This window comes from Salvelinus sp. IW2-2015, linkage group LG16 (assembly GCF_002910315.2).
Source record: "Salvelinus sp. IW2-2015 linkage group LG16, ASM291031v2, whole genome shotgun sequence".
Lineage (NCBI taxonomy): Eukaryota > Metazoa > Chordata > Actinopteri > Salmoniformes > Salmonidae > Salvelinus > Salvelinus sp. IW2-2015.
Genome location: NC_036856.1, coordinates 17256295 through 17270819, shown reverse-complemented (window position 1 = coordinate 17270819; position 14525 = coordinate 17256295). Strand labels below are relative to the sequence as shown.

Sequence of the window (14525 nt, the reverse complement as noted above, 5' to 3'; positions counted from 1 at the left end):
GCTCCGCCTAGTGAGAGGAGAGAGGATGATTATAGACTTCATCCAGTCATTAGTTGAACCTTTATTTGTACTGGTGAGAACAAATGATCTGTTATAATAGTAACCTTGTTTGACTCCCTACCATTAGTAGTCAGTAAACTTCCAGCAACCATTCATTAATAAACAGTAGGCACCCTGTGGTTATATAACAGTTAAGACAGCTCTACTGTAGTTATACAGAATGACACCTAGTGGACAGACCTTCTCCAGTTCTTTCTGGGGGGCTCCCTCTTTCCTCAGTCTGTCCAGCTCAATACACTTGGAGTGGTATCCCTCCCTGGACTTCTGGAGGTGACCATTCTGGACCTGAACCGCCTGAACAGCCTCCAGGGTCCCCACCTGCTCCTCCTTGGCCTGTGAGAAACACACCATGCACATATTCTTAAACAATTGTAGATTGGCTGTTATAGATTAGAATATAGTGAGTGATTCATGGGGGGATAGAGGTGGCATCATCATGGAAACATATGGTGAGAAGAGGGGCTTCCTCATGTTACCTTGCGGTGAACTTTGACCTGCTCGTCACCATACTTGTTGATGTCCCGGATGAGGTCGTTCATCTTGCGCATCAGCTCAAGGTGGCAGAGAGCCAGCTTGTCTGATGACACCCGGAACACGTCCCACATAGGGGCAAACGTCCTGAGGGCCACACAGCAGTATGTCACCTACGGTATAAAGTCCTAACGCCAATTTWTTTWTTTTTTTTTAGCTAATAATAACATATACTGAGTGTACAAAACATTAGGAACACCTTCCTAATATTGAGTTCCACCCCCCTTTGCCCTTAGAACAGCGTCAATTAGCCGGGGCATGGACTCTACAAAGTGTCGAAAGCGTTCCACAGAGATGCTGGCCCATGCTGCTTCTAATGCTTCCCACAGTTGCGTCAAGTTGGCTGGATGTCCTTTGAGTGGTGGACCATTCTTGATACACACAGGAAACTGTTGAGCGTGAACAACTCAGCAGTGTTGCAGTTATCAAAACACTCAGACCGGTGCGCCTGGCACCTACTACCATACCCTGTTCAAAGGCACTTAAATCTTGCCCATTCACCCTCTGAATGGCACACATACACAATCCATGTCTCAATTGTCTCAAGGCTTAAAATTAATTCTTTAACCTGTCTCCTCCCCTTTCATCTACACTGATTGAAGTGGATTTAAGGAGTGACATCAACAAGGAATCATAGCTTTCACCTGGATTCACCTGGTCAGTTTGTCATGAAAAGATCAGGTGTTCCTAATGTTTTGTATACTCAGTATACATTTACAGAGGTGACTTCATACATTTTGTTTGAATGGTAATATGATATTAAAGTCCATCTTCATGGTGCATTTCTAGAGTTAAACAAACCAAATCATCCCAAAACAACACACACAGGAAGTGAAGATGGCAGAGAGTTCTGGGATGATGGAGTAGATCACATCCCTGACCTATGACCCAGTAATCATGGACCCTAGAGAATCATAGACCCTAATCATGCAGACAAACTACTGTACATCCTCCAGGCACCCTGCCAATATAAAACAGTTGATTTCATTATGATAAGAAAACTGCTCTCTAAACTGAGATGTTGATGACAATAGTTATCTAATATACTCACCCTAGTGGGCTTCCATTGCTTGTCATCTTGGCCATTTTGCTCATAGACTTGGAGTAGGTTTCCTCGATGGCAGCCCTGAGAACCCACAGATAGATAAGAGTAAATCCTTATGAACCCTTGGCTGGTCAGTAACAAACCAGGCAGTGATAGTCTACTACACAGTCTCAGCATTGGAAATCCTGCATCCAACTGCAGATAGAGCTATTAAACTTACACTCGTACCCTTCTGGCTCACAGAAAAACGATTGCATATCGAGGACGTTGTCCCCACAGTGACTGTACGTACATACCCCAACCAGAAGCCATGGATTTCAGGCAACATTCGCACTGAGCTAAAGGGTAGAGCTGCCCCTTCAAGGTGCAGGACTCTAACCCGGAAGCTTACAAGAAATCCTGCTATGCCCTGCGACGAACCATCAAACAGGCAAAGCGTCAATACAGGGCTAAGATTGAATCATACTACACCGGCTCCGACGCTCGTCTTATGTGGCAGGGCTTGCAAACTATTACAGACTACAAAGGGAAGCACAGCCGCGAGCTGCCCAGTGACACGAGCCTACCAGACGAGCTAAATCACTTCTATGCTCTCTTAGAGGCAAGCAACACTGAGGCATGCATGAGAGCATCAGCTGTTCCAGGTGACTGTGTGATCACACTCTCCGTAGCCGACGTGAGTAAGACCTTTAAACAGGTCAACATACACAAGGCTGCGGGACCAGACGGATTACCAGGACGTGTGCTCCGGGCATGTGCTGACCAACTGGCAGGTGTCGTCACTGACATTTTCAACATGTCCCTGATTAAGTCTGTAATATCAACATGTTTCAAGCAGACCACCATAGTCCCTGTGACCAAGAACACAAAGGCAACCTGCCTAAATGACTAGAGACCCGTAGCACTCACATCCGTAGCCATGAAGTGCTTTGAAAGGTTGGTAATGGCTCACATCAACACCATTATCCCAGAAACCCTAGACCCACTCCAATTTGCATACCGCACAAACAGATCCACAGATGATGCGATCTCTATTGCACTCCACACTGCCCTTTCCCACCTGGACAAAAGGAACACTTACGTGAGAATGCTATTCATTGACTACAGCTCAGCGTTCAACACAATAGTACCTTCAAAGTTCATCACTAAGCTAAGGATGCCTGGGACTAAACACCTCCCTCTGCAACTGGATCCTGGACTTCCTGACGGGCCGCCCCCAGGTGGTGATGGTAGGTAGCAACACATCTGCCACGCTGATTCTCAACACTGGAGCTTCCCAGGGGTGCTTGCTCAGTCCCCTCCTGTACTACCTGTTCACCCACGACTGCATGGCCAGGCATGACTCCAACACCATCATTAAGTTTGCAGACGACACAACAGTGGTAGGCCTGATCACCGACAACGATGAGATAGCCTATAGGGAGGAGGTCAGAGACCTGGCCGGGTGGTGCCAGAACAACAACCTATCCCTCAACGTAACCAAGACTAAGGAGATGATTGTGGACGACAGGAAAAGGAGCACCGAGCACGCCCCCATTCTCATCGACGGGGCTGTAGTGGAGCAGGTTGAGAGCCTCAAGTTCCTTGGTGTCCACATCAACAACAAACTAGAATGGTCCAAACACACCAAAACAGTCATGAAGAGGGCACGACAAAGCCTATTCCCCCTCAGGAAACTAAAAAGATTTGGCATGGGTCCTGAGATCCTCAAAAGGTTCTACAGCTGCAACATTGAGAGCATCCTGACTGGTTGCATCACTGCCTGGTATGGCAACTGCTCGGCCTCTGACCGCAAGGCACTACAGAGGGTAGTGTGTACGGCCCAGTACATCACTGGGGCCAAGCTTCCTGCCATCCAGGACCTCTATGCCAGGCGGTGTCAGAAGGCCCTAAAAATTGTCAACGACTCCAGCCACCCTAGTCATAGACTGTTCTCTCTGCTACCACATGGCAAGCGGTACCGGAGTGCCAAGTCGAGGTCCAAAAGGCTTCTTAACAGCTTCTACCCCCAAACCATAAGACTCCTGAACAGCTAATCAAAGGGCTACCCAGACCCCTCGTTTACGCTGCTGCTACTCTCTGTTTATCATATATGCATAGTCACTTTAACTATACATTCATGTACATACTACCTCAATTGGGCCGACCAACCAGTGCTCCTGCACAGTGGCTAACTGGGTTATCTGCATTGTGTCCCTCACTACTGTATATAGCCTGTCTTTTTACTGTTGTTTTATTTCTTTACCGACCTATTRTTCACCTAATACCTTTTTTTGCAGTATTGGTCAGAGCCTGTAAGTAAGCATTTCACTGTAAGGCATTTCACCTGTTGTATTCAGCGCACGTGACAAATAAACTTTGATATCTTACTAGCATAATAGATCATATTATTATGTACAGAGAATAATAAAGAGTAAACATAGGGTATAAACAGCCAGGCAAAGGGAAATAAATATTTAGCTTCCGTACTGTGTAAATGTACAGGTGTAAATGTACAGGTGCATCAAAGCAGGGACCGAGAGACTGAAAAACAGCTTCTATCTCAAGGCCATCAGACTGTTAAACAGCCACCACTAACATTTAGCGGCCGCTGCCAACATACTGACTCAACTCCAGCCACTTTAAAAATGGGAATTGATGGAAATTATGTAAAAATGTACCACTAGCCACTTTAAGCAATGCCACTTAATACAATGTTTACATACCCTACATTACCCATCTCATATGTATATACTGTACTCTATATCATCTACTGCATCTTGCCATCTTTATGCAATACATGTACCACTAGCCACTTTAAACTATGCCACTTTATGTTTACATACCCTACAGTACTCATCTCATATGTATATACCGTACTCTATACCATCTACTGCATCTGCCATGCCGTTCTGTACCACCACTCATCCATATATCTTTATGTACATATTCTTTATCCCTTCACACTTGTGTGTGTGTAAGGTAGTAGCGTGGAATTGTTAGGTTAGATTACTGTTGGTTATTACTGCATTGTCGGAACTAGAAGCACAAGCATTTCGCTACACTCGCATTAACATCTGCTAACCATGTGTATGTGACTAATAAAATTTGATTTGATTTGATTTGATTTGATTTGAATGTTGCCCAGACCCACATCTGAATAATAAATGGTCTCATTTTGCAGGAGGAACATAACATTTTAATAACCATCTGTAGTTCGGCGAAAAAAAGTAGATCAGTATATTCTCGACGAGGAGAGAGCAAAGAAATAAACAAACAAATCGAAAACAAATCGCTGCAGTTTCACAAGCCTCCGGCAACAGAGAAATCCCTTTTTAAATGATATAGAGAAGTAGTACACCCTGAAGATGGATAGCTAGGCCTACAGAAAATTTGAATATCTGACATTTCTAATCAACCACTCCTAGATTGTCCTTTTAGATAAATCGAACTTCCCCATCCAGATTGCAAGAGAGCTTTAGAAGACCAGAGAGAAGAGCTGAGTGTGGGAAATCAATCAGCTCAATGGGTTACTCCGTCTGTCCTGAGGGAAACAGCTTCTCTACAACGTCTCATTTCTCATTTCCTGACTGCCACTTTGTTGCCTCCACATTTCCTCCCGCCTGTGGGGAATGTGCAGTGGTTCGGATCTTATGAATAAAAGTCAAGATTATGACATTGGTCTGACAGTGCAGGTTGTTATATCCCCCTGTAAGAAAAGCCCTGTAAGTCCCAGGCTTAAATACTACAATGAGTCTTCAACTTCCAGCTAATTGACTCATTAAGAGATTGAATAAATACAGAGGACTGCAGGGAAAACAACGCAGGAGGAGGATTATTCAGACTGAGCATTTTACCTGAGCCGAGTGCCCAGATAACATGCAAAACACAGCTACTGCAAATGTGTGTGTGGTAAGACAGGGAGCTCCTTGTCTCGTGGGCTGTGTCTTGTCTCGTGGGCTGTGTCTTGTCTCGTGGGCTGTGTCTTGTCTCGTGGGCTGTGTCTTGTCTCGTGGCTGTGTCTTGTCTCGTGGGCTGTGTCTTGTCTCGTGGGCTGTGTCTTGTCTCGTGGGCTGTGTCTTGTCTCGTGGGCTGTGTCTTGTCTCGTGTGAGAGCGTGTGTGTTTGTTAACACTCCTGTGTGCTGGTCTGTCCAAATGCAGCACAGTAGTGTGGGTTAGAGGGCAGGGTTGGCAGGGGAGAGGAGCGGCTCCATCAAAGACGTGACTATGAAAGAAAACAGCAAGGCCCTGTGTCCTGTATTGGAATCAGTCTTTTAAAAGACAATCTTCAAAACCTTAATGAACGTTTAGAAAACTCACTTTTTCAAATGGATTGAAATAAAAAGCGGATTGAGAAACATCTCATCCTCCCCCTATATCCCATCACTACTGTAGCACCCCTCCCACACGGCCCAGCCCAAACAACACCTCACCTCTCACGGACAAACTCTGCCAGCTCCTTGGTAGCAATCTGCCCATGCTTCATGTTGTGGTACAGCAAGTCAAAACCTGCATTCTTGTCCCCCTGCAAAAACACAAAGTCCTTGGGTGAGCCACAGAATAATATTGTACTGTATCTCTATGGGGTGAGCTTTATAGATTCTTCAATATGAGAGATGTGATTACTATACATTTATTGTTCATATAAAATTCTGTCAACACTTCTCTCTGTTACTTTTTCCTTGAGGACATTGGAGCAAAGTAACATGAATTGTTAAGGTAAAAAGGAGGTGAAAGATGAACACAAACAAAACTAATACGGTTTTCTTTCATCGTGGTCCTAATATTGTGGATGTGGACGCTTCTCTTGTTGTTAAGCAACCAGAACCAAGCTTGACATATGGTTGGAGAAAACAGATGTCTATCTGTCCACCTGGGAGGAGGTGGTGACACAAACACAAGTCATTTTGTATTCTTCCATGACCTTTAGTACTGTGGATGTATTCTTGTTTCTCTCATTGGAGGGGAACCACAAGCAATCATGACACTGGTTTAAGGAAACAAAAATCGACGTATTCTTCCTCCAGCTTTCAGAAGAAGGCAGACAGAGTGAGTGGTTTTCAAAAATGCAATTTTCTTCCAAGCTGAAGAAGTCGTCCCACAGGGTCCATGCACATTTTAGATGTATTGTGCTACAATAGAATACATCTGAATTTGCATAGATCCAAAGGCTTTCTTCCTTTTGTCCTGCACCTTACCAGCCTTGTGCAGATGTCTTTATTTTCTACAAGACTGGCATAAGGAAGCCAATGCCACACATGAAAAGAAAAACCAGGAGCTGTGCTTGTTTCAAAGACGGGATTCCATCCCTACATATAACCTTAACAAAGTTATCACGTAACAGGTGCGTTAGGCTAACTGAGGCAGAATTAAAAATAGCCCATACCTTGAAGCACCCACTTTGATGTCAACAGTGGATCTGTTGTGGAGGCTGTCCAGACAGGCAAGCAGCTGCTCCTCAACACTATAAATACCCTGCTAGAGGGACACACACTTTTCCCAAGTAGCAGGGGAATGCCTGGAATGCCAAGGGTCCGGGATAGAGGCTAAGAGCAGGCCAACACCACAACCACCCAAAGTCACAGACACCAAACACAGTCGTTGCTTTGAGACATCTGTCTACAGACAGGAGAGTGGTGGTGGGCTGGAGGCCTCAGTAGGGATCAGAGGATTTGGGTTCAAACCCATTTGATTATTTAACAACAGTACACTAGCTAATACAGAGACTTTAATTCACATATGATTCTCCAAAACCTATCCTTCTCTTCGGAAGGGCTGTTATGCCGTATTCTTTGTCTCTCTCTCCCATCTGCACCAGTCTTTGTGTAACCCAAGCCAGAGAAAGGTGAGCTGCCCTGCTCTGTCCAAAAACACAAAGCAGGTATATAGTTCCCTTAACTACGCTAACATGTACATGTCTCTGACCAGGTGTAGCATTGCCTTTGTGAATCCAATAATTACAAATCATTTGTAGGCTGCAAATTGACTGCAAGAAGCCCAAAGAGATAATATTTAACTGAAAGATAATCATTTCAAACCTTGCTTACATTTGTATATGATTACATACATGTAGTGTATGTGGACACCCCTTCAAATTAGTGGATTTGGCTATTTCAGCCACACCCGTTGCTGACAGGTGTATAAAATCGAGCACACCGCCGTGCAATCTCCATAGACAAACATTTGCAGTAGAATGTCCTTACTGAAGAGCTCAGTGACTTTCAATGTTTTAAACTACCTCTGGAAACAACGTCAGCACAATAACTGTTTGTGGGACCTTCATGAAATGGGTTTCCATGGCCGAGCAGCCGCAAACAAGCCTAACATCACCATACGCAATGCCAAGTATTGGCTGGAGTGGTGTAAAGCTCGCCGCCATTGGACTCTGGAGCAGTGGAAACGCGTTCTCTGCAATGATGAATCACTCTTCACCATCAGGCAGTCCGACGGACGAATCTGGGTTTGGCGGATGCCAGGAGAACGCTACCTGCCCGAATGCATAGTGCCAACTGTAAAGTTTGGTGGAGGAGGAATAATGGTCTGGGGCTGTTTTACATGATTCGGGCTAGGCCCCTTAGTTCCAGTGAAGGGAAATTTTAACGCAACAACATACAATGACATTCTAGACAATTCTGCTTCCAACATTGTGGCAACAGTTTGGGGAAGGTCCTTTCCTGTTTCAGCATGACAATGCCCCCGTGTACAAAGTGAGGTCCATACAGAAATGGTTTGTCAAGATCGGTGTGAAAAAACCTGACTTGCCTGCACAGAGCCCTGACCTCAAACCAATCAAACACCTTTGGGATGAATTGGAACGCCGACTGCAAGTCAGGACTAATTGCCCAACATCAGTGCCTGACCTCACTAATGCTCTTGTGGCTGAATGGAAGCAAGTCCCCACAGCAATGTTCCAACATCTAGTGGAAAGCCTCCCAGAAGAGAGTTTTATAGCAGCAAAAGGGGGTACCAACTTCATATTAATGCCTATGATTTTGGAATTAGATGTTTGACGAGCAGGCTACTTTTGGCCACATAGTATATCTCTATATTATGCGTGGGAATACTTTGAAATAGATTTCCTAAATTAAAATCACTTGGATGTGATTTGCTGGTGTTTTTACAGTGTTTTATGTCCAACAATTAGAAAAGTTGGGGAGACAAATAAAATCACCCACGGGCCGTACAGAAACCTACAGTATATTCAAATAAGGAATAGGCGATCATTGAAACATATTTGCAAATAGTCAAATTAGACCCACCAGGTCCCAAGCAGTCTTCCGTTCAATTAATGTAACGATGAGTGACAGGGGATTTTCAGAAGAGGAACACCAAACAAACAATATGCCTACATAAAGCTACTACTGTTCAGTCTGTTTAACTGCCAAATCATTTATCTGTGAAAGGAGCTTAAGTCCCACACCAACTCAGTAATAACACCCAGACAGAAAATATGACTGATTTCACAGAAACAATATAGCCTAATCTAAAAAGGTTAGGCCTAATTCTCATTTGACTCTCTTGGTCTCAATTGAGACGGACGATTATCGACACATTTGTGCTTTAGAAATTAGTATGAAAGTAATCCCAGTGGATTTTCTTATCAGTTAATGAAACCAGGGGTACATTTAATATGGTGGCTTGGCTTTATGAACAACTCTTATTATGCCTTTGTGTTTCCAGAATAGATAAATAATTGCTAGCTAATTAGAAGTTGACCTCCATGAGGGCTGGGACATTTTGGGGGGGGGGTTATCATTCCCTCCATGGCTCATTGTCCCAGCAACAGAGTTCCCCTGCTAACAGACATTTGTGACAGACAGGTGTGTGTGTGTGTGTGTGTGTGTGTGTGTGTGTGTAGTAATAATAATACATTTTTTGGGGAGGGCTTATATTTGTCCTGTTACAAAGTGTGTAATGGAAATGTGTTTCTTCATATCCCAACTCCCCCTGAGACACCCGCAGGGAATGGGGTCACGGCCAGGGTCACTATTGTACAGCGCTCCTGGAGCAATTAGGGTTAAATGCCTTGCTCAAGGGAACATAGACAGATCTTATTTTTCACCGTGTGTGTGTGTCAGACCTGGAACAACTATTTTAACTATGCTTTGTGGAAAGTAATAATTTTTCCCAGGGGAACAAAGTTACTTTGGAGGGGAATACAACTATTTTACAAAAAAATTATACTTTTTAAAACTATTTTAATAAAGATCTCAGAAAGTGATGACTTTTTAAAAACTATTTTAATACAGGTCTGAGAAAGCAACTACTTAAAAAATATATTTTGGAATACAGATCTCAGGAAGTGATTACTTTTCTGAAACTATTGGATTGGCTGCCTTCAACTAATGACAGGGCTGTATCAGGGCTGTAACTGCATGTTGAAGATAGAAATAGAAGGAATAGAACAGACACACACAATCTGCTGTACTATTCCAATCTGACAGTCATATTTGATCTACACAATACATTTATATTTGTAAATGTCCATTCTCCTGAATGTCCATTACCCCAAGTAATCAAGTCAAACCAATTAACCAATGATATTTTGTACAGATAGGTATAAATAAGTTGTGAAGCTCAACTACAAGCCACTGAAAAGGTTGAAAGCTGCAATTAATTTTATGACATCTGGAAATACCGCAGAGTAATTCAAAGCCATTTGCAAACAGCAAGTTGGATGCTTAGCAAAAACAACTTCTTTACCTTTTTGTCCATCTAAAGGGATAGTTTACTCAGAATACAAATTAACATCATGTTCCACCTACCTTGGCTGTATTTGATTCAAGAAGGCAGTTTTGAGATATTTAGCTTCCTTAAAGCTGCAGTATGTAACTTTTTGGCGTGACCGACCAAATTCACATTGAAATGCGTGTTATAGATCTGTCATTCTCATTGAAAGTAAGTCTAAGAAGCTGTACATCTGTTCTATGGGCACCATTCTATGCTTCCCGTTCTTAAGTTTAATTTTTGCATATTTTACTTTCAGTTTTGTACACCAGCTCCAAACAGCTGAAAACACAATATGTTTGGTTATGGACAAGATATTTCACGGCGGTTTAGATGGTACAATGATTCTCTACACCAGGGGTACTCAACTCTTGCCCTACGAGGTCCGGAGCCTGCTGGTTTTCTTTTCTACCTGATAATTAATTGCACACACCTGGTGTCCCAGTTCTAAATGAATCCCTGATTAGAGAGGAACAATGAARAAAAATGCAGTGGAACTGGCTTCGAGGTCCAGATTGAGTTTGAGGGCTCTACACTACACTTGCTGGTTTTGTCACATAAACTGAAATTAGGTGAACTATTAGAATTTTAGCAACCAGAACATGGCGGAGCGATTTATGGTTAGTGCATCTTTAATAGACATATTTTGTTACTTTTTATTTTCATGTTGTTACATAACACTTTGGTAATTGCATTTTAATTGCATAGGAATGAGCTGATTAGTTTATGTAACTACTGTACAGAAGAGTGACTGTTCCTTACTCCACTTATGTAATAACTCCATTATTATGCAATTATAAAGCAATTTCCAAAGAACTTGATGTCGAGTGTTACTGAACTACCTTACGTCTTACTCATTATGTGATAATCATTTTAAAGCTGCTGTGGTCTACTCTAATGTTTGTTTCTTCATCAAATATTTGGCAGCCACAAATAAATATTTTTTGGTTATCAAATAACGTATTTATATTTAAATACCTTAAAATATTAATTTGGTTTTCTGAGAGGTATTCACAATATTTTCAAGTATTATGTTTTTCTGAGACCTGTATTTGAATATCAGTTGAAACTCTATATAAACTATATTCAACTACCTCGAGTAGTAGAAAAGTTTTTTTTCAACTAAACAAAAAAATACAACTATTTTCTGCCCAGGTATGGTGTATGTGTGTGCCAGGATCGCACCCTAAACAACTTATCATCCAAAGATGTCATAAGAGTTAAATCCATGAGAAAATCTCATCATCTTCCCGCTGAGATCATTCATCACACAGGTCTGTTTCATATTACACTCCATGGCCAATGGTCTTTGACAGTTCTCTTTGTCTGATTCATGCAGTCCCCCTCTTCTCCCTCCCTATTCCTTTAAATCAATTAAGATGAGAGTTTTGCTCATGCAAGAGAGAGCACATTACAATGACAATGACAACTCACAACTTTCTCACCATGGCTGAGATTACTTTGTACTCCATGAAACACTGAGAAGCTCTGTCTGTCAGTCTAGTCTGTGTGGTCAGGTAGTGACCAGATTCATGTTTTGCAGCTATTAGTTTTAGTTCCTCAGCCTTAGTGTCGGTGTGGTTCATCGGTTGACCAGAGTAGAGCCTGGAGCGGTTCACTCCCTGACCAGTGTCGGAGGACATTCTTGTGCTGTGATACAAGCTGGCAGAAAGGCAGGCAGGCATAGAGCCATGTGAAACCTGTCACACAGTGACACACAGAGTACAGAACAGCCGGTCTGTCCTCTCACTGGTCAGCAGCATAAACAACCCTGCCTGCCAATCCATCTATCAACAACTACCAACGACTATCAGGCCTGGATAGTAAAGGAAACATATCCTATGCTCAGAGTTGGATATAATATGATGTGGTATGACATAGCATAGGCCGATATGTTATGATAATTATAATTATCTAGTATAATATAGTTGAAATGGCTTGATAGCCCCAGGTCAGTGTCAGAGGAAAGAGCCAGTCTCGCTGGCTCATTGAGGTTTTGTGCTTACGGTGCACTTTGGGCTCAATAGGCAATCCCACAGCAGAGTGTCAGCAGTACTGATGATGTGCCTCTAGTATCCCGTCACACTACTTCACATCTAAAAGGACATCGTCATTGAGTCCCCATAACAAACCCATTACCTGGTCCACAGTGCCTGGGAGAGACCAGTAGCATCCATGTGGAACTATACTGCACTAACATCACTTCAGATCAGAACACACACAGTCCTGTTGCCGCATTGATTAATGGCTTCAGGGCCCATTGGGGAACAAGCAGGTGGATTGAGCTCTGTGGTACACGTGACACCCTGAGTACAGGACCAACCCATGACAGAGACTGAGCACAATGCAGTCACACACACACACACACACTTTTATTACCATCACCAGTGCATTTGCATCTGGCCACAGGAACCTGAAGGCAAATTTCCTGAAATGGCTCTTTATCTAACGGGACAGTGAGCGACTATCCAGCTGCCATTAATCTAATTTAGGAAAGCAAATAACAGCTCCACAAGGAGGGAGAGAAGGAAAGATGGAGCAAGAGAAAAAATTATGAAAAAGAGGGGAGAGAGAGAGGTAGAGAGAGGAGAGAGACAGGAGAAGGTTGTGAAGAGAGAGGGAGAGCGTGTGTCCTCTGATAACACTCCTACCCATCCGTCCCTGCCACTGTGTTTACATCCACCCTCTCCGGACCGCAGAGCCCCGTGAGACCCAGAGACACAGCCAGGCACAATGTGGATGGGAGGGAAGAGCAGAGCAGAGGCAACACTGGGTTCATTCTGCTGATGAATGATTGGCTGGGTATAAATTCACCTCGGAGAGCAGAGCGCACTTCCTGGAACAGACAGACACTGTGCCCAGATGAGGCCTAGCAGAGAACACCAATGAATTATATAAAAAGACATGGATGATTCATCCAACACACAGTCCTGATAGTTTTCCTAATGGTAGTGCAGGGCGCCAGGTAACCTAGTGGTTAGAGCGTTGGGCCAGTAACCGAAAGGTGTCTAGATCAAATCCCCGAGCTGACAAGGTAAAAATCTGTCGTTCTGCCCCTGAACAAGGCAGTTAACCCACTGTTCCTAGGCCGTCATTGTAAATAAGAATTTGTTCTTAACTGACTTGCTTAGTTAAATAAAGGTAAAATAAAATAAAATGAGTGTGTCTGGACTCTGGAGGAACGTACTGTTGTTAGGCAAAAGGGTGCAATTAAAGGATTAATGGTGTTCAATGTGAGAGCGCCCATTCAGCCATCTCACTGGGGAATTGGACAGGGGGCATATTCTCATGAACTTAACAGGCATTAATGTCTGTGTCTTGGGATGAAAGCACTGAACAGAGCACAACACCCATACTGTACACACTCTCCTTTCATCTGAGAGGAGGGAGTCATTCTACTGTCAAGGACTTGGACTGAGGACTTCATTAAGAATGAGTCTAATTATGATAGATGTGTGTATTCCTCCTCCATCCCTCCATTGACTAATTAAGAAAGGGTGGAATACATGCAAATATAATGGTTTGGCCTGGCGCTGGATAACCAAGCAGAAATGAAGGCTGTGGTTTGGCCTGGCGCTGGATAACCAAGCAGAAATGAAGGCTGTGGTTTTGGCCTGGCGCTGGATAACCAAGACAGAGAAGATTAAGGCTGTGGTTTGGCCTGGCGCTGGATAACCAAAGCAGAAATTAAAGGCGTGTGGTTTTGTGGCGCTGGATAACCAAGCAGAAATGAAGGCTGTGGTTTGGCCTGGCGCTGGATAACTAAGCAGAAATGAAGGCTTGTGGTTTGGCCTGGCGCTGGATAACCAAGCAGAAATGAAGGCTGGCGTTTGGCCCTTGGCGCTGTATAACCAAGCAGAATGAAGGCTGTGGTTTGGCCTGGCGCTGGAATAAACCAAGCAGAAAATGAAGGCTCGTCCTGATTATGCAGCGTCCCAGGTGTCTCTACACGCTAATTTACCTCAAGGTTTGAATTTGCACAGCGCTGGTTGCAATTTGTCGGCATTAAGAGAATCACAGTAGTAGGAAGGAGGAGGGGAGCTGAACTACACACTACATAAGGCAGACACCACGCGCCTTGGAGACTGCGATTCTCATCCCGACGACCTAAGCTGGAGCTATCCGGCCTGAGCATCTACATACAGCTTTCACTTTTCAAGCTCATGGCTGAGACAAACTAGT

At 43.6% G+C, this 14525-nt stretch overlaps 1 protein-coding gene across 2 annotated transcripts in view; it reads right to left on the bottom strand.

The window, feature by feature from the left end:
* LOC111975867 (F-BAR domain only protein 1) overlaps window positions 1-14525 on the bottom strand; it is a 44517-nt gene that overhangs the window by 14668 nt on the left and 15324 nt on the right. For both annotated transcript variants that reach the window (XM_024004527.2, XM_024004528.2), the window contains exons 3-6: window positions 6050-6141; window positions 1643-1717; window positions 537-678; window positions 241-393 (exon numbers count right to left, since the gene is read on the bottom strand). In XM_024004527.2, the coding sequence (XP_023860295.1) occupies window positions 241-393; window positions 537-678; window positions 1643-1717; window positions 6050-6141 (462 nt within the window). The remainder of the gene's footprint in view (window positions 1-240; window positions 394-536; window positions 679-1642; window positions 1718-6049; window positions 6142-14525) is intronic.